At 35.5% G+C, this 24,359-nt stretch overlaps 1 protein-coding gene across 1 annotated transcript in view; it reads right to left on the bottom strand.

Annotated features, from left to right (window-relative positions):
- Window positions 1-549: 549 nt before the first annotated feature.
- The window catches only part of LOC103664368 (spermatogenesis- and oogenesis-specific basic helix-loop-helix-containing protein 2), a 47,891-nt gene continuing 24,081 nt past the window's right edge, over window positions 550-24,359 (bottom strand). Inside the window, exons 7-11 of the mRNA XM_008692229.2 lie at window positions 9,121-9,268; window positions 8,891-8,982; window positions 7,877-7,998; window positions 2,989-3,245; window positions 550-1,564 (exon numbers count right to left, since the gene is read on the bottom strand). Of these exons, the coding sequence (XP_008690451.1) occupies window positions 1,544-1,564; window positions 2,989-3,245; window positions 7,877-7,998; window positions 8,891-8,982; window positions 9,121-9,268 (640 nt within the window). The 3' untranslated portion in view covers window positions 550-1,543. The remainder of the gene's footprint in view (window positions 1,565-2,988; window positions 3,246-7,876; window positions 7,999-8,890; window positions 8,983-9,120; window positions 9,269-24,359) is intronic.

Below are 24,359 nucleotides of genomic sequence, written 5' to 3' on the forward strand. Positions count from 1 at the left end.
TGCACCTTTTTCATTATAAAAGTAACACTGCAACTGTCTCATGACCAGCCAAGTTGATTCTACAAAGGAAAATCCTGCTCAACTAACTCTTCCTCCTTGGCTGAGAGTTGAACTTACTTGGAAGAGCATAATTTAGAAACAAATTTAGACACCTGCATGAAGCTCAGGATCATGGGAAGCAGCAATGGAAAAAACAGAGCTTTAACAATGGATCTAGTAGCCTTGCTCTTCATGCTGAAAGGAAAGGGGGTCTGAGAGCAGCAAGGAGCCAGGATGTATGGCTTGAACTCTTCAGGTCTCCTGTTGAGTTCCCAGCCACAGACTGTCTCTCATGATCCACACGTGTACCTAGGGAAATCCCAATGCAAAGTAAAAGTCCCAGTAACAATGAGACCAGTCGTGAACACAGGAAGTAGTCTCGAGTGCCCAAAATACCTCAACAGGTTCTCATACAATGTCAAAGCAATCACTCCTAAAACCAAGTGAGTCGAGCACACATTCATAATAATAAGCATAGAATCTTAGTTGGAAACTTTTAGTTCCTTTATAAAGTGTGTCAAACATCTACAGGTTCCATCATCATGGCATCCTCAAAGAAAAGTTATACAATTTAACATAAAAATTAGGCTATGCCTAAAGTAATTTTTAAACTTTTCGAAAATCGCACTTACTTTTCAAACTAAAATTAAATTCTCTACATTGTACTACTAAAAGAGGGAACACATATTTATTAAACAAAACAAAAACAGATCTTTGGATCAAAACTGAATATTTTCTTTAACAATAAAACTTATAGTATGCATAAGAACATTTCAGTGAAATATAAAACAAATATTTTTCTCCCCTTATATTCAGCAGTCTTTTCTAATATCAGTAGGGAGGAGGAGATGAAAAACAGAGAAAGATCTGTTAGGCTGTAACTGACGATCCGGAAAGGAGAATCAACCTATTCGCTCTCACTTCACTCATGGAATTACGAGATACAAAAACCAACACATCAATTTATTCATTAGGAGTCAAGTGAGGAGGTAAACACCTCTCTCAAACTAAGATATCTTAGTTTGGATGGTGAATAACGAAGGAAGCTCTCTGAAATGTCAAATCTAGACAGGTACCACCTAGAAATGAGTGACAGTAATTCACAGGGATACTAAAAAAAAGAATCAGGTTGCAACATCTATACTCAGTGATGCCGGAGTATCAAAGTACTCCCTAATCTTATCATTTTATCAAGTGGATCATAAATTGTGGAATCTTTTTTGAGGGGAAAAAAAAAAGTCTAGATCACCAGGCCATTTGTTCTTGTAGTGCTCTGGCTGGGGAGATCCAAGCATATGTGAAGATCAGTGAAAGTGGGTGGCTAGCACTTTTGCTATCTGTCTGCAGAAGCTTTTAGCACATTTATCAGAAGCCTTACAGTGCAAACTCTTTTGATATTAGGTCTCTGGGTGTAGCTTTCAAGATCATTCTTTGTTCCATTCTTCCTGGATTGTCAAACTGTACCCAACAGGTGGTCTAGAGTGTGCATTTCAAACATGTGCTATTAATATGCCCAAAACTGTTGCTGCAAAGGGGAAAGAAAGCCACATTAATTGATTCTTGGCCTGTTCTTACTCATAATGTCACAAATATAGTTTCTATGTCTTAAAGCAATATGAAATGATTTATAAAACCATGTGGAATCTTCAGGTGAATAAACCCATTAAAATATGTATTATTTATTGTTATTAAAAGTAATTATTCTCTTACAACAATTCTCCAACAAAAACTACACACAGAAGTATAGGTCAACAATAAAAAAAAAATGTTACAATCTCTTTTTCATTTACCCTGGTTTTCCTATTTGTACAATGATGATCGTTAGCAACAGTATTATATCTGTAGATAATTCATATTTCAAAATTTCTTTGTAATTATTTTTAAAGTATTTTTCTGATAAACATTTTTTGGGAAGGTCACTATTATTCCTATTTTATAGATGTTATATGGGAAATAATAATAGCACCTACCTCAAAGAATTATTTCAGGGATTCATTAGTTCATACACATTAAGTACACAGAGTATTTGGCACATTACTTATTGAGTGCTCAAAACGTGTTAGCTATTATTAATACACAAAAGTATTAGCAACTATATTAAGGTTATCAGAAGTCCATCTAAAACAGGCCAGGCTGGTTTGGGTCTTTTTCTAGAACGGGACAGTTCTTCCAAAAAATAAAGATACCACCATTTATAACTAACTAGAATGTAAATAAAAACTTGAAACATTAAAAAAAAAAAAGATACCACTGTTTATATATACTGATCCATCTGCCTAGAATGCTATTGCCCTCCTCACTCCCAACTCCCGACCACTCTACTGGGCTAATTCTTATTCTTCAGATCTCAGCTTTGATAGTATTTCTTCCAGTATTTCTTCGAGATTATACTGTATATACTAGGGTGTGCCTCCTACGTGCCCCAGCGCGGATCACAATTACTAGCTTCGATGTCTCTTTCCCTCTGACACTCAGGCAGGGATCACATCTATTTATACACTTCATTCTTGGTGCTTAGCACAATGCTAGAACAGAGGGGATGTTCCAAAAATATCCGTGATACGAGGACATCTGGGATCTGAAATCAGCCCAGTGCTGCCAGCCGAAGAGATAGATAAAGCAGCAGGCAGTTAGAGCACAGGTGTGGGTGAGGCTGGTGAAATGGGATGTGGCATCCTAGAAGCAGAGGGGCGAAAGGGAGGGACTCTAGAGGAAATCAGGTCCCATCTGGACACTTCAGGTCATACCAGCAGGGCCCCATCCAGATTCACTGATCCTGGATATCTAGATACCAGTCCTGCAGCATGGGGAATGAGAGCCTGGGTTAAGTGCACCTGGTCCCAGCCTAAGAGACTTCTGACCAGAGTATGAACGACACAGTGCAAGCCAGGGGCCCCTGACGGCTGGAACAAAAGAATCCAATCTGAGCTAAGACCCCAGCAGACTTACCAGACAGTTGGGATGCGTTGTGCACGTCTGGCCCAGCACAGAATTGCAGTGCTGAGGAAGAAACTTTGAGACTTTGGGCACAGCTGCTGGAAAATGAACTGAAATGTTCTGATTTGTTATGGCAGCTGCATCATAGGAAGGGATGACTTTAGAATAGTATCTGACAGCATGGAAGGAATTAAGGGAGAGAGCTTTGCTGGGAATTCGAGTTTTATACATCTCACCAACTGCATTCTCTGAAGTGGAGCTGGACTGACCTTTAATAAAAAAGAAAACAAATACCCATCAGTATTCACAACTCTGTAACTTGGAATTACTGTATTTGAAATAAATTGTCTTCTATTTCATTTCCTCATGTTACAAACTTATACTATTCTTACACGCCAATGCTGATGGAAAAACACAGTTAACTTTTTAGTTGTGGCAGTTAGCGCGATACACATACCATAAATCAGTAACAGTGTGTCATCGGAAGACAGATTTTACAGGAACACCAGATCTCTGTGCCTGTGTGTGTGTGCGGCTTTCATCATAATCAAGATAGTGACCGTCCCTATGATCCCTACGAAGCAAGGAAGAACGTCCAAAAGTAGAACTCTATTCACTCACAAGTAAAGTTTGGTCGATTTTCTACCAATGAAGTGGGTTGTATAATTATATATCTATATTCTGCACAGTAACTAGAAGGCAGAAAAAAATTTTAATATATTATGAATGTTACCAATGTAATCTGAAGTAACACTGTGAATACCTCTTTATTTTCTATTGGACATTAGTAATAATGAAAGTAAAGAAATTTTATGTCCATTTTACATACAAATGTACCCAGAATATTTGTGAAGAATCATTTCAGCAAATATGTACAGAGATTTATGGAAAGGTCAGGTAAAGGTGACCTAATAAAATCTAAACACTGAGCTGGCTCAGCGCTTCTGTGTTACCAGTCAGACGTGAAGAGACACCTGGTGACCTCAGGTAGTCATTTCATTTATCCAGCCTTCCAATTTACTGACCTAGGAAGTGACGTTGGAAGACTTTAGTGATTTCAACGGTTCCAGTGCTCTTTCAAAAACAATTTGGCAACTTGCCTTATGCGCTATATAGGTGCTCACATTCCCGAACTCATTCACCACACACTTCCAGGTATGTAGCCCAAGGAAAAGTCCAAAATAAAGAAAAATCTATTTATGGGGAAATACTTTCTTTCATCATATATATATAGAATCACTCTCCCCACCAAACTACAAACACTAAATGTAGCAATTGGAGGATGGCTAAGAAGATTCTTCTAGAAATTATTTGATAAACCACTAAAACCATTAAAATGGTGGTAAGGGCTGAACAAGAAAAAATTAAAGTATATACGACACAATGTTAAGTAAAAGAAGAAGGCAACAAACTTGGGTGCCCAATATAAGTACTACTGTAGAAAAATATACATAGAAAAAGACTTGAAGGAAATACATTAAAAATGAACAGTGATTATCTTAGCTGGACTACTGAAGGACTAATATTGCTTTCCAAATGGAAAACTGTATATAAATAAAATTAAAATGGGGGGTCAGACTCAGTGACCTTCAAGGTCTTCCCCAGGCTAAACATGGCACAAAGTCTAGGATCCTAGCATCTGTGTCTTCCCAGGAGCAGCTGCTTTATGTGATGAAAACCAAGAGATGCTGGGGCACAGAGAGGCCAGAACTTACCACCAGGAAAACAGTGTTTCAGAGTTTCTGCAGAATATGAACAGTGAGAGTGCAGAAGTAAGCACTGTATGTTCCCGAAGTAACTTTGACAGGCATATGGCCCGATCTCTTTCTGATTTAATCTGAGCTGCTTTAGTCACTCTGGGTGATACTCAGCCACAACTACTTGAAGTAGATTAACCATGGCTCATGGCTACCCTTTTTTCGCTTCTCCTCCCTTCTGCCCCAAGTCAGGAGAAAAGACTAAATTGACTAATAAAGCACCCTGAAGCTTATTTGACTTTAGAACAAGGAGAGCTGTGTTCTATCTTTGGCCTCTTTCTCTTTTGACTTTGCTCACTGTCCCTAGTAACATCATTTGTTCCTGCGGCGTTTACTACGTCCGCATATTATGCACAGTGTCTCTACTACAGCATTTAAAGTACTGTAGGAGTCATATTTTGTTTTGTGACCCTCTCTGCTACTAATTTGCGAGCCCCGTAAGAACAAGAATGCGTCTTGTTTGTCCTTGTGCCCCCATCTTTCAAGCAGGGACGTTAAAGCTGAGAACTAAGGGATGAACGGGCAGTTCCCCAGGTAGAGTACGGAAAGGACATTCCCAGCACAGCGAAGGTGCTGACGTAAGCGAGTGGAGTCCCTTCGAGTAAGTCAGCACAAGAGTGACCTCAGACTCAGGGCACTGAAGAGACAGGTCAGCATCCAACATGATGATTAGGAGCTCCGTGCCTTACTGGTTTCTCAGTGAAGAGGAACCTTCAGGAACAGAAAAGTCACAAACCGGTAACTGTGCTCTTTTACTCTGGCTCTGCTTTTTTCCATCTTCAGATTTGTACCAGTACATGGGCACGCCTGGACTTTATAACACAAACAACAAAAATGCCTCACAGTGGGTATGTTTTTTCACAAGGAATAGTCACATAGTGAAGGTTTCTCGAGTACCAACTACATGATGGTGAGTGCTCCAGGTACTAGAAATACAACAATGAACAAAAGAGGGGAAAAAAATTCCCTATCTTCATGGAGTTGATATTTTAGTGGGAGAAGACAGGCCATAAGAACATATACAAATAAAGAATATTAGAAGGAAATAAGTCTATGAAAAAATACAGTAGAGAAAGTGGATAAGAAGTCCCATGTATTATGTGATGCTGGAAAGGAGCATGCAGTTTTAATTGAGTGGTTGAGACTCACTGAGAAGGTGACATTTAAGCAAGTTAAGCAAAGATGTGAAGGAGGTAAAAGGTTAATATGTTATATTATTAAATGCTATTTTATTTTATATATATTATATATTAATATATAATATGTATCAATTATATAGTTATATATAATTATCTATAATTAATATATTAATATATACTACATATAATATGTTAATATATATTAATGTTGAATTATTAAATATTAAATGCTCAGTACATAATTAGTACTCAATTAATTTGAGTACTTCCCTTTCCTTTAGATTCTATTCATGTAATAAAGTCACCAATGTGCTTATCATCTATAAGATGAGCTTTCTACTGGACATCACATGCAAGAGAATGAAACTGGACATCACATGCAAGAGAATGAAACTGGACATCACATGCAAGAGAATGAAACTATCTTACACCATACACAAAAATTAACTCACAATACATTAAAGACTTTAACATAAAACCTGAAACCATAAAACTCCTAGAAGAAAACAGGGGGTAAGCTCCTTGACATTGTTTTTGGAGATGATTTTTGGATTTGATACCAAAAGCAGAGGCAACAAAAGCAAAAATAAACAAGTGGGGATATAATATCAAAGCAAAAAGCTTCTGCACAGCAAACGAAACTATCAACCAAATGAAAAGGAAACCTATGGAATGGGAGAAAATATTTGCAAATCATATAACTGATAAGGCGTTAATATCCAAAATATATAAAGAACTCCTATATAAACTCCTTTGCTATAAGCCAATAGCAAAGAAACAAACTAATTTAAACATGGACAGAGGATCTAAATAGGCATTTTTCCAAAGAAGACATACAAATGGCCAATGGGCACATGAAAAGATGTTGAACATCATTAATCATCAGGGAAATGTAAATCAAAACCACAAGATATTACCTCATATTCATTAGAATGGCTATTATCAAAAAAACAAGAAATGGTAAGTGTTGGCAAGGATATGTACTTGTGTCCTGTTGGTGGGAATGTAAACTGATCCAGCCACTATTGGAAACAGAATGGAGGTTCCTCAAAAAAATTAAAATAATGCTACTATATGATCCAACAATCCTATCTCTGAGTATTTATGCAAAGAAAATGAAAATATTAACTCAAAAAGATATAGGCACCTCTATGTTCATTGCAGCATTAATGACAAGAGCCAAGAACTGCCTAAGTCTCCACTGACAGATAAATGGATAAAGAAAATGTGATATAGATATATAAATACACACACACTGAAATATCATCCAGCCATAAAAAAGAATGAAATCTTGCCATTTATAACAATATAGATGGACCCTGAGGCCATCATGCTTTGTGAAGTAAGAAAAAGAAAGACAAATACTGTATGATCTCATTAATATACAGAATCTCAAAAAGCAAACAAACATATAAAAATGGAGCTCATAGATATAGAGAACAGACCAGTGGTTTCCAGAGGTGGGAGTTGGGGCAGGTGGATGAAATGGGTATAAAAGGTATAAACCTTCCAGTTACAAAATCGAAAAGTCATGGGTATATAGTGTCCAGCATGGTGATTATAATTGATAATACTATACTGCATATTTAAAAGTTTCTAAGAGACTAGATCTTTAAACTTCTCATCACAAGAAAAAATACTGTAATCGCGTTGACACATGCTAAGCGGACGTATTGTGGTGATCATTTCACAATGTGTACACGTAAATCATGTTGTACACCTGAAGCTGATATAATGTATGTCAGTTATTCCTCACTAAAAAGAAGATAAGCTTTCTGGGAACGACGGCCAATTTTAAACCCAATTTCTGAGATAACACCATTTAAATGCCTGTGGCCATCTTGTGTACTTCAAGCAGGTAATACCAAAAGGGCTCAAGGTGTAATCTTCTAGCTACACTCCTTTCCCTGGCAATGGCGGTAAATGCACAGAAGTGCGAGGGTGCCCAGGACGCCACGTACGCCAAGCATACTACGACCACACAGGCTGTCAGGTGGAGCTCACCTCTCACAGCTTCGTCCAAGGAGCCCCCCGAGGCAGGAACAGAGTACACATTCAAGCACTTATTAGCCAGGAATCGGATCCCTCTCACAGGCGAATAAGTGCTTGTCAACACACCATTTTCCCTTAAAAGGACAGAAAAAAAAAACACCTTACACAATTCTCAAGGAAGAGTGCGTGCACACTGCTGAGTTCAATTGTTCTTCTATCATTCAAGTTCTAAATAACACAGACAGAGTCTAAACTATGGATAATTTAGGCATAAGAACAAATGGCTGAACAGGATTCGTGATGATTGTTTAGGATGTGGAGGAATGATTTGTTTTATAGGTTTTCTTTGTTTATATATTCTAATACATTTAAATAAGAAAGCGTTCATTTGGCATGCCACATTTTGTACTAGCAAATTCTTTAAAATCTCCCAACTGAAATAGGGCTGGACTACTCCAGGGCCCATGACCTCCTGGGACAGAGGAATGCTAGAATGCATCCTGCCTCTGTCGGTCTGCCAGTCACGACCATCACTACTGATAAAGCCGTATTTTAAGATCTTCAGAATTAACAAGAGAAGAAATAAGAGTGACTCAAATGATGAAAGGATCATGGGTCTGAGAATATTACATATTTTATCACTGTGACTAAATGACACACATTGGCAATGGGAAAAGTTCAAATTTTTTGTTTTTGTTTTTTGAGAGACAGTGTGTAGGCACCATAGGGGGCGGGGTGGGGGAGGAAGGGCGGAGGGAGAGGGAGAGAATCTTAAGCAGGCTCCATGCCCAGCATGGAGCCCCACACAGGGCTTGATCTCACAACCCTGATATCATGACCTGAGCTGAAATCAAGAGTTGGATGCTTAACTGACTGTGCGACCCAGGCACCCCAAGTTCATCGATTCTTAAAAATACTTGAGTTTTCATTATGGGTGGGTTCGGTGCTGTTTATACAATACTTCTAGCATTAGCATCAGAGGAAACTAACAAGCCAACTTCCAATTCACAAGAGCCCTCATCGTACCTTTGTGCCATGATCGTGCCTGGGAGGGATAGCTGGATGGACATCTGCTGTTTCTTACAAAACCTCCTATTGCTCTGAAGTACTTCTGTAATCTGAGAGAGAGAATGGTTTATTTAGATACAGATATTTTTTCTTTTACACAAACACACATGCATTTCCAATGAAAAAGAATAAAACTGTGGCTTTAAAATGTGCATGAGGATAAAATTCAAGGGCATGGAGTCAAATACCTGGCCCATAATGGCTGGAGGGATTTTCTCCCGAATGTACTTCACATAATCAACTGTTGCCTCAAGAATCGAAGCCGAGTCATTCTTTCTTCCCTTTATATATGGTAACAGAATACGCAGCTGCTCACAGCAATACTTGATTCGTTCTCTGAGCAGAGAATTGTGAATAAGGAATAATTAGTCTTTCTTCCTTGTACACAAGGACAAACACTCCTTCCTCCTGGGTTTGCTTACAGAGGAGCTGCCTCCCTCCCCATTGAGTTTGTTTCCCAGAAAGGCCGTGTCCCCATAAGCCAGCAGTCTCCTTAGCCCCTGGAACCACAGCTTCCTGGGGCGTCTGCTCACACTGCTGCCGAGTACAATGTCTGTATGATGGTAGCCGCAGTTCACTTGCCCCAGGCCTGCTGCAGTGTGCAGAATGACCCTGCCTATGGAAACTGTCCTCAGAGGGGGGAGTGGCATGCTCTGCATAAGTGCTTTGCCATTCACACTAGAAGCCTAGCAGACAAAGAATCATCAGGAGATACTCAAGTCACTGTAACCTGGACCACATTTCCAACAACAGATCAATTAGCATCTTGTAATTACATGTGCTTTACATGTAATTCCGTGTTCTGAGCCAAAGAAAAATCAGAAAGCTGCTTTCGTCACATGAGGTAGGTATGAATGGAACAAATAAACCAATACACAAGTGAGAATGTCATTCAGGCTCGTGTCAGCCTGATAACCTAAGTCTTTCCTAGTTCTGAAGGGAAATGCATTGGAAATGTATATCTAAGCCTTTGATGTAAGCCTTTGGTACCTTCATTTATGCATGTGTTCATTTAACCAACATTATTGAACACCTGATTTGTGTTCCTGGACATATGCAGGGTCAAATGGTGGCTCTGTCAATTNCCAGCAGGAATCTTTGCAAGTCACTAAGCCTTTCTGAACCTCAAAACAGAAAAAAAAAAAAAAAATCCAATTTGGAGCACATGGGTAGCTCAGTCAGTTAAGCATCCAGCTCTTGATTTCATCTGGGGTCATGGTCTCAGAATTGTGGGACCAGTTCTGCATCGGGCTCCATGCTCTGCGGGGAGTCTGCTAGGGGTTCTCTCTCTCCCTGTACCTCTTCCATTTGCATGTGCATGTGCACACACACACACTCTCTCTCTCTCTAAAAAAAATAAATCTTAAAGAAAATTCAATTTGATAGATAGCCTGTGAATAACTCAAATATTCTAGGTCAGTGGTGTTTTAATTGGACTTTGAGCAGCTCTGAGGGTTCTATAGAGGTGTCTCAGGGACTACTCTAGAAAAAATGTCAACAATTTGACAATGTGTATGAAGAGCTTCAAAACTTTTCATACCCTTTGACATGGTACTTGCACTTACAAGGACCTAAAACACAGAACAAACTTTTTGGAAAATGATATCCATTATAGCAGTATATCAGTAAGATAAAAACACAACCTACACACACAAAATAGCTTACTTAAGTAAGCTCTAGGATACTAACTCAGTAGAATACTATCTGGCAGTGGAAATGAAAAGCTATACATCTTATTAGGGAAAAACAGAATATTTTATAGGATAGAAGTATAAAATATAAGGCAGTATATAAAATATGATCATAGACATTAAATAAAGTAAAAATAAAGCATAGAAAAAGACTTGAAAGTGAAACCATCAAGTAATAGTTATTTCTGGATGGTTGGGTTATGGAAACTATTATTTCTTCCTTTTATTTTTTATATTTCCTAAATATTTTGCTAGGTACAAGTCACTTTTATACTAAAAAATCATATTAGAAATTTTTCCCAACATTCATTAGGAAAATGTTCAAACACACAGAAAGACTGAAGAATCTTAATTCTTAAAAGTTGGAAGAAAGAATTTGTGCAGAGAACATGTGTATACTGCACCTACCTAGAATCTACAATGAACATTCATGGTCTTTGCTCTGTCATTTATAAATCATCCCACTGGCCATACATCAATCCATTGTATTATACTGAAGCATTTCAAAGTAAGGTGTAAATTTAAGGTACTAAACTCTTAAACAGATCATTAGCTAGAATTATTTTATTTTCAAATAAAAGTTACATAAAATACACAAATCTTAAGGGTACCATTCTATGAGTTTTGACAAATGCACAAAACTATGTAACAAAAACCCTAATTAACATTGTTACAACTCCAGAAAGTTCCTTATGTTCCTTCCCAATCTTATCTTTCAAAAGGGGCAACAACATTTCTGATATTTTTCCATCCCACATTAGTCTCACTTCTCTTTGAACTTCATATAAATCAAAACTTACAGCACGTGCCATTTTATGTAAGATTTCTTTCACGAAGCACAATATTTTTGAGATTTGTCCATGTGGCTGTTTAGTGTCAGGGGTTTGTTTCTTTTTACTGAGTAACAGTATTCCATAGTATAAATATGCCACAGCTTATCTATACATTCTCTTACTGATAAACACTTCAGCTGTTTCCAGTTGTGGGTCATTATGGATAAAAGTGCTAGATCATTCTGTACGTCTTTTTGTGAATGCATGTTTTTTTATTTCTCTGGGAACATATTTAGGAATAGAATTAATGGGTTAATTTTATAAATTTATAAGAAACTGGCAGAACTTTTCCCAAAATAGTACCATTGCACACTCCTACCATCAGTGTATGAGGGTTCCTGTTGTTTCAAAACCTTGACAACATTTAATATTGTCAGTAGTTTTAATTTTAGCATTTTGGCTTTTCTGTACTGGATACACAGTAGTACCTCGTGCTTTAATTTGCATTTCCATGACAAAAAATTATGTTGAGCACTTTTTTTGGTGCTTATTGTGCACTTGCAGATCTTCCTTTGTGAAGTGTCTGTTCAAGTATTTTATTTCCATTTTAACTGGATTGCAGGGCTTTTTGGTATTGAGCGTTAGGAGTTCTGTACTATGTGTAATACCAGAATTTTGTCAGCATACTTGTTTTGCAAATATTTTCTCCCAGTCTATGGTTTGCCTATTTATTTTCTTTAGTGGTGTATTTTGATAGCAAAAGTTTTAAGTTTTGATGAGTCTAATTCGTCTACTCTTTCTTTTATGGTTATTGCTTTCTGTGTCTAAGGAACAGCTGCCCACCCTCAGCTTGTGAAGACATTTCCTATGCTTTTTTCTAGAACTGTTCTGTCCAATACAGTCCAACAGACTGGTCTACACAGACATCTATAGCCATTAGTCTATATAAACTAGTTAAAAATTAAATTTAAAATTAACTTCCTGTTACAATAGACACATTTCCAATGTGTACAAATGACTAGCAGCTACTTTATTGTACAACGACTTAGATATAGGAAATTCTTAACATTGCAGAAAGTTCTATTAAACAGTGCTATTTTAGAAGTGTTATAGTTTTAGCTTTATGGTATAGATCAGTCTATGCTCCATCTTGAATTAATTTTTATATGGTATGAATAAGGGGTGAAGGTTCATTGTTTCTCCATTTGGATATCCAGATATTCCAACCATTTATAGAAAAGACTTTTATTTCCCAATAAGTTTGCTCTGGTGATTTACTGAAAATCAAATTACACAAATGTGTGGATCCAGTATTGGGGTATTATGTTCTACTGATCTATTTGTTATTATGATAGTAACATACTGATTACTGTAGCTGTATATTAAGTTTTGAAGTCAGCTAGTTTCTTCCAATTTTGTTGTACTTTTTCAAGACTGCTTTATTCTAAGTCCTTTTATATTCTAGGTCTTTTTTATTTTTTAATCAGATTATCAATTTTTACCAAAGAAATCCCTACTGGAATTACCATTTATATGCAAATAAAGTTATATTTCAATTTGGTGAGAACTAACATTTTTAACAATAATGATTCTTTCAATTTGTAGTTATGGTATAATGCATGATTTAGATTTTCCTTAGTTTCTCACAGCAATATTTTGAGTGATCAATGTATAAATCCTACGTGTCTTTTGCATGTTTTTCCATAAGTATTATAAGGCTTTTTTACTCTGTTGCAAATGTAATTATTTTTAATTTTAATTTTCTTTTTAAAAAAGATTTTATTTATTTGAGAGAGAGAGGAGCCCAAGGCATGGCTCAGTCTCATGACCCTGAGATCACAACTTGAGTCAAAATTAAGAGTCAGACATTTAACCAGCTGAGCCATTCAGGCACCCCTAATTTTCATTTCCTTATTGTTGGTTGGTTATATATAAAATACAATTAATTTTTGTACATTGATCTTATATCCAGCAACCTTGCTATATTAATTTTTTGGTTCTAGAGGTTGTTTTGTAGGTGTCTTAGGACTTTATAAACATGCCATCTATAAATAAGAAAGTTTTGCTTCTTCCTTTCTAATCAGTATATTTCTTTTTCTTACCTAATTGCAATGGCTAGGACAGTTTAGTCAATAATGAATAGAAGCGGTAGGATGGACACTCTTTTCCCAGATCTTTCTAAAGAACATGGTCAGATTTTCATCATTAAGTACAATACTAGCTATAGGTTTTCCTTTAACAGATTGAGGAAGTTCTCTTCCATGCCTGATTTGCTGAAAGGTTTTTTTGTTTGTTTGTTTTAATCTTGAAAGCGTATTGAATGTAGTCAAATAATTTTTCAGAATCTGTTAATCATATGGTTTTTCTCCTTTATTCTGTTTAATGCGAATTACATTGATTGATGTTTTAAATGTTGCACCAGCTTTGCTTTTCTAAGATATACCTTGTATGGTCATGATGTATTACATCTTCATACATGTATATTACTTGATTTGATTTGCTAAAATTATGTTAAGTATTTTTATGTCCCCATTCATGATGGATATATTGGTCTGTAATTTTGTATTTTTTAATAATGTCTTAAGTTTAGGGTTTGCTGGCTTCATGAAATGGGTTAGGAAATATTCCCTCCTCTTCCACTTCCTATAAGAATTTAAAGTTGGTATTCTTTAAATGTTTGACAGAATTCATCAGTAAAACCATCTAAAATTAATGTTTTCTCTTTGGCAAGGTTTTTAATAACAAGTTCAATTTATTTTTTATATAGAACTATTCAGATTTTCTGCTTCATCTGATCTCAGTGTTGGTAAATTGTGTTTTTCAAAAATGTGCCCGTTTTGTTTAAGTTGCTGAGCTTACTGGCATAAAATTCTTCAAAATATATCCTTTTTATATTTAAATATTAATAGGATATATAGTGATAATTCCTCTTTCATTCAAGATATTGGTAAAATGCTTTCAGTCTCTTTGCTCACCTGCCTGTTTTCCCCATTTTTCTATTTACTTTGGCTTTAAATGTACTTTTTCTAGCTCCTTAAAATAGACTCTTAGGTCATTGATTTTTAGACCTTTTGCCTTTCCCAATATAAGCATTTAAAGCTATAGTGTTTTCCATAAGCTTTCCTTTAGCTGCATCTCGCACATTTTGAAATATTCTTTTCTCACCATCATTCAGTTTGCAATATTTTCTAATTTTTCTTGTGATATTTTTCTTTTACCCATGGACTATGTAGAAGTATGTTTTTAGACTTTCAAATATTTGAGGTTTTCCTTTACATCTAATTCTTACTGATTTTTAATTTAACTTCATTGTGGTGAGGGAACATATTCCTGAATTCAACTTTTTTAAATGTATCAAAACATATTATAACCTCCAGCAAACAATTTATCTAAGTGAATGTACCATGTGCCTTTGAAAAGAATGTGTATCCTGTTGCAGTTGCTGTACACAATGTTCTATAAATACCTACTAGATCAAGGTGGTTAACAGTTCACATCTTCTGTATCTTACTGATTTTTGGTGTCTAGTTTGGTATCAGTTGCTGAGAGAGGGATGTAAAATCTCCAACAATGTTTACTGATATTTGTATCTTTAATTCTGTGAACTATTGTTTCAATTACATAATCACATACTATTTGTGACTGCTATATCATTCTGATAAGTTGATTCTTTCATCATTATGAAAAGTTTTCCTTTACTTCAAGTGATACTGGTTGTCTTGAAGTCTACTTTATTTGGTATTAACGTAACAAGTCTGGTCTTCTTATACATATGTTTCACAGTATATATTTTTCTATTTATTTACCCTACTGTGTCTATGTTTATAGTGGACAACAGATAGATGGATCTTGTTTTTTGTTTGTTTTTATCCATCCTGACAATCTGTGCTATAAGTTGGATATAGGTGGATAATGGTCTACTGTTTTATGATTTTTTCCCCTGTGTTTCTTTGGCTTTTTGTTCTTCTATTCTTCCTTTCTTGTCTTCTTTTTGAATAATTTTTAAAATTCAATTTTAATTTGCTTATTGGCTTCAAAGCTATACCTTCTGCATATCTCTTTGTTGGTCTAGGGATATTCTAGGGATTACAATGTATAACTTTTCATAGTCTATTTAGAGTTAAAATTTTATGACATCACATAAAATACATAAATGCTACAATCACGTAAGTACCTTTGCCCCACTCATCCTTCATGCTATAGTTGTCATATGTACTACATCTATGTATATAGTTGATCCCTGAACAACATGGGTTTGAACTGCATAGGTCCATTTATACACAGATTTTTTTCAGTAAATACGGTATAGTAAACCTTAAATGTATTTTATCTTCCTTATGATTTTATTAATAATATTTTCTTTTATTTAGCTTACTTTATTGTGAGAATACAGTGTATAATGTACATATATATATATATATATATATATATATATATATATAATACAAACTATGTGTTAATCAACTGTTTCTGTTATTGGTAAGGCTTCTGGTCACCAGTAGGCTATTAGTAGCTAAGTTTTGGGGGGAGTCAAAAGTTATACACAAATTTTTGACTGCATGGGTATTGGTGCCCCTAACTCATGTGCTGTTTAAGAGTCAACTTTATTACCAGCCCCACAATATAATGCCATTATTTTGACTTGTAACAGTCTGAAGCATTTTATAGAAGTATAGAGGGAAAATATCTGTTTTCTAATATTTATCCACGTGTTTGTCATTTCTGATTCTATTCAGCCCTTCCTAAAGATCCAAGTTTCCATTTGTTATCATTTCCATTTAGCCTAAAGAATATCCTTTAGCTCTCTTACCCTGCAGGTCTGCTGATGTCAAAATCTCCTAGTTATCTTTTATGTGAAAGTAACTTATTTCATTATTTACTGTTAGGAAATAATACCCGATGGAAATATGATTTACACAAAGAAGCGGTGGGTATCAGAAGTATGGTAGCATACATAAAAAGCTAATTTATTTCCAATTTATTAATATGTTAAAAGCCAAAAGTAGTCCTCTGACAGATCTGGAGCAGTTATGTCTGCTGCTGAGGTTTCTACTACAGATGAAAGAACAAAGTGTTCTCATACTTTCTACCTGTCTGACTGTGGCAGCCAAGATTGAGTGGGAGAACACAGAGGGAAAAAAACATGGAAATACAGAAAAAAACACAAAGAGAATTTTTGCAACTCAGAAAAAACCTTGTAAACAGTGAAGATATTGTTTTACTAAAAACAAAAACAAAAAAAACCCTAAAATTTGAGCTGAAAGAAAAAACAATAGTTATAGGTTAAAATGACTGAAAATTATTTACCACTTCTTCAATAAATGTGTAGGGTCTATTTCCCCTCTCCTTGAATCTCTGCTGGCCTGTGCCTGCTTTAACCAAAAGACATCCAGAGAAGTAACTACAACAGTTCTAGGACTAGCATTTAAGAAGGCATAGCTTCAACACTGGTCTCATTAAACCCTGAGCCATCAGGGAAGACGTCTGTCTAGCTTGCTGGAGAGACCATGTGGAGAGGTGTTGGGACTACAGGGAAAGAGAGCAACCCATCTGAGCACAATGTCTCAACCATCCCCCACCAAGAGACTATCTGTGTGGATGAAGCTGGCTAGGCCTCTAGACAGGCCATTTGTCAGCTGAACACCATGGGGGTAATCACAGTAAACACCATGTGGAGAAGAATCACAGAATCAAGTTCTACTCAAATTGATAATCCATAAAATTGTAAGATATGATGAATAGGCTATTGTTTTTAGCTACCAAGTTTTAGGGTAATTTGTTACATAGTAAAAGATAAATGGAAGATTAGCTTACAATTTAAAACAAAAATAATAAAAATGTGGGATTGATAACATATGTAAAAGTAAAATATGTGACAACAATAACAAAAATAGAAGGTACGTGGAAATATACTATTGTATATTAAGTGTCATAATGTCAAATCAAGGTAGACTATGGTAAGTTAAGGATGCATACTATAACCCTAGAGCAACAACTAAAAATAATAATTTTAGCTCAAAAGCCAACAGAGGAGATAAAAAGGAAGGCAAAACACACTTGATTAATTCAAAAGAAGGCAAGCAATGAGGGGGAAAAAGGAAAAGAAAACAGAACTAGTGAAAACAAATAGAAAAATCATGGACCTAAGGTCAAACTTAACAGTAATTATATTATATGTAAATGAAATAAACATTCCAATTGAACAGCAGAGTTTGTCCGAATGGGCAAATTAAAAAGAAAAATAAGATTCAACTACATGCTCTTTACAAGAGATACTCTAAATATAAAGACATATTAAGGTTATAAAAAACCTTGCTTTCATAAGAAAGCTTTAGGAATATCAAAGTGGATTTTAAGATGAAGTATTAACATAGATAATTAGAGCTTTTCACCTCCTAAGGATAAATGGTCAATTCACTAAGAAGACAGGCAACTGGGGGACCTGGGTGGCTCAGGATTAAGCTTCTGGACTTCAGCTTAGGTCATGATCTCAGGGTCTTGGGATTGAGTCCCCCATCTGGCTCCCTGCTCAGTGGGGAGTCTGCTTCTCCTTCTCCCTCCTGCACATCCCCCAACTTATGCTCCTTCTCTCTCTCTCTCTTTCAAATAAATAAATAAAATCTCAAAAAAAAAGAAGACAGGCAACTAACAATTTCAAAACACATGAAGGAAAAACTGACAGGAATGAAGTAAAAAATAGAGCAATCTACAGTCATCACCGAAGATTTTAACTCTCAGAAAAATCAATAAGGATACAGAATATATATGAAAAATACTACTAACCAATTCTACCTTATTAATATTTAGAACACTATACCCCCAAACAGCAAAATACACATTCTGTTCAAGTACACATGGAATACTCATCAAGGGTGACCATACTTTGGGCCATAAAACAAAGCTCAGAAAATATCAAAGGATAGAAACCTGACAGAATATTCTCAGATGATAATGTAATTAAATTATAAATCAATTACCTAGAAAATCTCCAAACATTTGGAAATTAAGTTACACACTTCTGAATAACCAGCGGTCAAAGGAAAAATTACAAGGGCTACGAGAAAAATATTGTGAACTAAAGGATAGTGAAAATCTAATATGTCAAAATTTATGAGATGCAGCTAAAGCACTGATAAGAAAAAAACTTTTATAAATGGAAATTTATAGTTTTAAACACTTTTATTAGAAAAGAAAAAAAGATGGGCACCCAGGTGATTCAGTTGGTTAAATAAATTTAATTCTAAACGCTAGTTATGAAAATTTTGGATATATGAATTAAAAAATTGCTTACAACAGTATTTATCATACATATTCTTTTATATGTATGTTTTATGAAATTTTTTTTCAGTTAGTTAAGCGACTGACTCTTGATTTTGGCTCAGATCATGATCTCAGGGTTTTCAGCTCTGTGCTCAGCAGGGTGTCCGCCTAAGGATTCTCTCTTTCCCTCTCCCTCTGCCTCTCCCCGCTCCCCCCCTTTCTCTAAAATAAATAAATCTTTAAAAAGAAAGAAGAAAAGTTTAAAATCAATTATTTAAGTTTATACCTAAGAAAATAGAAAAAAGAGCAAAGTATAGGGAAAGAAAGGAAATGACAGTGGAATCAAATATAAAATGGGCAAATAATATAGAAAATCAATGAATAAAAATTTGGTTCACTGAAAAAAATCAATAAAACTGGTAAACCCCTTGTCAGATTGATCAAGAAAAAAAAAAAGAATGAAAACATAAAGTATCAATGTCAGAAATGAAAGAAGGAATATCATCAGAGACCTGCAGACACTAAAAAGACTATAAGAGTGTATTATGAACAAAGAGTCATTCAAGAAATTTAACACCTTAGGTTAAATGGACAAATTTCTTGAAAGACATAAATTAAACCAACTGAGAGGAAAAACAGAAAATCTAGTCCTGTAATCATTAAAGAAATTGAATTTTTAATTAAAACTTCCCACAGAGAAAATTCCAAGCCTAGATAACTTTACATTTGAATTCTACAAAACATATCAATCTTACACAACTCTTTCAGAAAACAGAAGAGGAAAGAAAGAAGACTTTCTATTTCATTTATGAGGTCAGCATTTCCCTGATACCAAAATCCAATAAAGGCCTAAGAAAAATTAGAGACCAATAACCTTCATGAACACAGATACAAAAATTGTTAATGAAATATCAGCAAACCAAGTCTAGCAATATGTAAGAGAATACTTCAAGACAGAGTATAAGCATTTTAAAATAATCAATGTCACCAGTACATTAACAGAAAAGAACATCTGTATTCAAGATAATAAATACCAAAAACACACTGACAAAATTTTACATCCATTCATGATGAAAACTTGAAATAGGAATAGAACACTTTTTTAAGCTGATAAAAGGCGTGTATAAAAACAGAGCCTACATCATAAGTAATGATAAAAGACTTAACACTTCCCCTGTAAGATTGTAAACAAGGCAAGGATGCTACTTTTATCACTTCTAATTTAAAAAAAAAAACAAACTGGTGAATCTAACCAGGGTACTAAGGCAGGAAACAGAAATAAAAGCCACAAAGATTGGGGGAAAAAGATGTCTTTAGTCACAGATGACATAATTGTGTATGTGAGAAATCCACAAAAAAATAACTAGAAGCGATGAATAGGTAAAGCTAGGTCAGGGGATGGTAGGTCAACATACAAAGTAAATTTAATTCTAGATGCTAGTTATGAAAATTTTGGATATGTGAATAAAAATTTGCTCACAAAATTTTTTTTAAACCTGACAAAACATTCAGAAATAAATTTAATAAACTACAAAATACTGTTGAAATAAAGGCCTTTAAAAAATGGAGAGATGGACTGCCAGAATCAATACTGTTCAACATCAATTATCCCCTAAACTGATCTACTGATTCAACACAATCCTAATCAATATCTTAGCAGGATTTTTTAAAGGAAGAAATTGACAAGCTTATTTCAAAATTCGAAGGACCTTTAATACCCAAAGCAAATTGAAAATGAAGAACAAAGTTGGAGGACTTTATCTGATTTTGAGAATAGTAAAGCTACATTATTCACTACATGTAATACTGGCGGAGAAGATAGATAAGTAGATCAGTGGAACAGGGAATCTAGAAATACACTGATAATTATACGGTAATTGAATTTTATGAAAGTACCAAAGCAATTCTCTAAAGAATGGAAAGGTTTTTCAATAAAAATTTGAAAATCTCCATCTGAAAAAAAAAAACCAAACCCAATCTCAACACTTCATCCCATGCATAAAAATGAATTTAAGATAATCATAAAAGCTAAAACTATAAAACATCTTGTAGACAACATAGGGACATGTAATTGCGACTTGTAGCTGCAACATTAGCAATGATTGCTAATACAGGACAGAGGAAGTATGATACATATTTTTAAATACCGATAAATTGGACTTCATCAAAGATTTTTAAAAGCTTCTGTTCATCAAAAGATGTAAGAGTTCACAAAAATGAACAGTTATCCGCAGGCTAGAAGAAAATATTTCAAGACATTTGACAAAGGATTTGAATCCAGAATATTAAAGAGCTCCTCCAACTCAATAATAAAAACACAAGTAAACAAAAGGTTTTTTCCAAGGGACAAAAGATTTGAACAGACTTCACAAAAAAAGATACACAAATGGCCAAAAGCACACGAAAAGCTGCTCGACCTCATTAATCATCAGGAAAACACAAATTTTGAATCACAGATCACACTGTACAACCACAAGAATGACTAAAACGGAAAAGACTAACAATACCAAATGTTGATGAGGATATGGAGCAATGAGCCCCCTCATCTATTGCTGGTGGGAGTGCAAAATGGTGCTACTATTTTAGATTTCTGCTTGGAAGTCTCCTAAAAAAGAGAAACTTACGCCAATCCTGTGGTACACCACTCTGTTTCTGAGGGAAATGGAAATCTAAGTTCACGAAACATATATAAAATAATTTTTATTCTTTTATATCCTTTTTAAAATATATTTATATATTATATTATATATTAAAGAATATATTATATTCTTTTATATCTTTTATATAAAGATATAATTAAAATAAATTATATAAAGATATAATTAAAATTAAAAAATATATTCTTTTATATCTTTTATATAAAGAATATATTATATTCTTTTATATCCACAGTAGCTTTCTTCTTTTTCTTTTTCTTTTTTTTTTTTAAGTAAGCTCAGGACCCTGAGATCAAGAGTCGCATGCTCTACGACTAAGCCAGCCAGGCTCCCCCATGGTAGCTTTATTCTTAATAGATAAAACCCGAAGAATGAATAACCAAAGTGTGGTATATTTACACAATGGAATGTTCCTCAACCGTAAAAAAGAACGAACCGCTAAAACACACAACAACGTTAATGAATCTTAAAACATTTGCTGGGTGAAAAGAAGCCAGACCTAACTGCACATGTTGATGGTTCCATTTATATAAAGTTCTAGAACAAGGAAAACAAATCTATACTGATAGAAGTCAGAATAGTAGCTGCCTCTAGGGGATGGGAGAGGATAGACCAGGAAAGAGCATGAGGTAACTTAAAATGCAGGTTTTATTATTATTCAGGTATGGGAAGGCCAACAGATCAGGAGATGGTTGCCATTAAAACGACAGTTTGTTACTCACAGTTCCCAAGAGGAGGGAGCCGCTTCACACCACACAGGGCCACATGGGAAAGCACCAGGGGCAGTTAGGAGGCAGAAGGGAGTCAGATGAAAACAAGGGCAGGAGCCTTTACAGCAGTTTCTGAGAGAAGGAACAGGCAAGGTAGATAAGCGGGCTTAGGATAGGCTACTTTGAATAATTTCAGCAGGCTCTGGGACGGAGGGGCTGTCCCAAGTTGTGTGGTAGCACTTCACCCTGAGGTGATAAGGGCAGGGGAATATTGGCTGGAGCATAAGAGCCAGATAGAGGGGGTGGGCATGGGGTGGTCTCTGGATGGGTCAGTTTGCACATACGCAAGTCATGCTCACTGGCAAGTCATTTACGATCTCCAGAATCTGGCTACCCATGGGATGGGCAGTCTCCCCATGGTCAGTAAGTTCCCCGATGTGGAAACATCAGAATAAAAAGCCATGCTTAATACACAAGGGAACATTTAATATAATGGAAATGTTGTGGTTTAGATGGGTGTATCCATTTGTCTGCCTCGTGACCAACCCTGGTGCTTCCCTATGTAGCCCTGAATGGCGTGATAATACCTCCTCTTGGGAACAGCGGGTAACAAACCACCTTTTTAAAATTCATCAAACCATACACCGAAACACATGCAACTTACCTCTCACAGACACTAATTTAATCTGCTATCAATTAAGTGTAACTCCTTATCCTAAATTCTCGAATATTCCTGAGACTATAGAGTGTATTAGCAAACATTATGGATCTAGCCTTGTTCATTGCTTCTCAAATCGTTCTGGCTCTCACATCAAGATTAGGAACTTGAGGTTAGGACAGGGCAGGAAAATATAATACCTGTATCCTTAAGTGATAGTGGAGCAAATAGATTAAGTAAAGTTTCATCCTTTGAGTGGGACTCAACTCAAAGTGATCTCCTGTGAGCAGAATTTCTTTCAAGTCTTATGTATTAACTAAAAATATGTATATATCAACACATGGTCTGAGAGAAGATATTTGCAATATGGATTTTGGCAAAAGGCTAGTATATCCAGAATATATAATGAATTTCCAAAAATCAACAAGAAAAAAAACCCCAGAAAAACCCAGGAGAAAGATAGACAAAAAAAATGAACACTTCACCAAAGAGATTTAAAAAACATACACTGAAGATTTCATTGTAGGTTAACTTCATTGCATCTCCTTGTATGTTAATTATACCATGATTTTTTTTTTTTTAACTAAGAGAAAACAGAAGAAAAGAATGAGGGAGGACATGTTTAGTGAAACTTTGAAGGATATTATTGTTGGCTCAAAGATGTAGGATAACAGGCTCCAGAGACTCCATACATTCTTGTCTTTTTCTTTTTCCTTTGTATATGGAACAGCAATAGACAACGACAGGTCAAAGGGCATGTTTTGTCTTATCACAGTAGCCAGTAGCCAGCTTGGTTATGATCCAATCCAAGTGAGTCGGGAAAAGAACCAATCTGGTTTCATTCTCCCCCATTTAAGAGTGATTCTGAGCGGCCATAAGGGATCTGAGGACAAAGATCTCATCCAAACTAAGTCCTTGGGTCTCCCCTCTGCACAAATGTGTCTCGAGCAAACAAGAACTCACAAAGGGAAGCCTTTTGGCCAGACAGGATTTGGGACCTCTGAGAACTCCCTGTTCTACTTTCCTTGAATTTCTAAGACTTGCTCTGTCCTGGAAAAGCCTTCGTTTGTGAGATACTATCACTTTCACATCTCTCCAAGGGAGTAGACATCCCCAAAATTATTAAACCGCTATCATTTCAGATTCACAGAGACACAAACAAAATGGTGTACTCTGAAAAGTACACCTTAACAAGATAAAAACATTTTTAATGTATTTAAAACACGTATGACAAAAGGGATTTCACCAAGAATATTAGAATGAGGTAGCCAATTTTTATTAATCTGTTTTGATAAAGAAAACAGACTTGTTTTAAAAAGAACTTTCCAAATGTGAATATTCAAAACCATCAGCCGGGACCATTATCTCAACATTAGTCAACACTGTGTTACAAAAGGATCAAGACAAGACAAAAGCATGTATAAAGCAGCTGACTGGGAGGAGAAGAAGGAAGGGAAACAGACTAGAAGCATCCATTTTATGATTCACAGGCATCACCATAAGGGTTAAGAGGAGAAAAGGCAAAAAAATAATTAGGGATGGGTTCTGTTATCTCTCAAGCAAATCTCTAAAGGGGAAGATGGGGCACCCTGGTTATAGCTTTTCTTTTTGGGAAACAAAGATTTATAGTTCTTTAAATAATGCCACAGGGGTACACACCCTCCAAAGCATCTTTTTA

This window comes from Ursus maritimus, unplaced genomic scaffold (assembly GCF_017311325.1).
Source record: "Ursus maritimus isolate PB19 unplaced genomic scaffold, ASM1731132v1 scaffold_10, whole genome shotgun sequence".
NCBI lineage: Eukaryota > Metazoa > Chordata > Mammalia > Carnivora > Ursidae > Ursus > Ursus maritimus.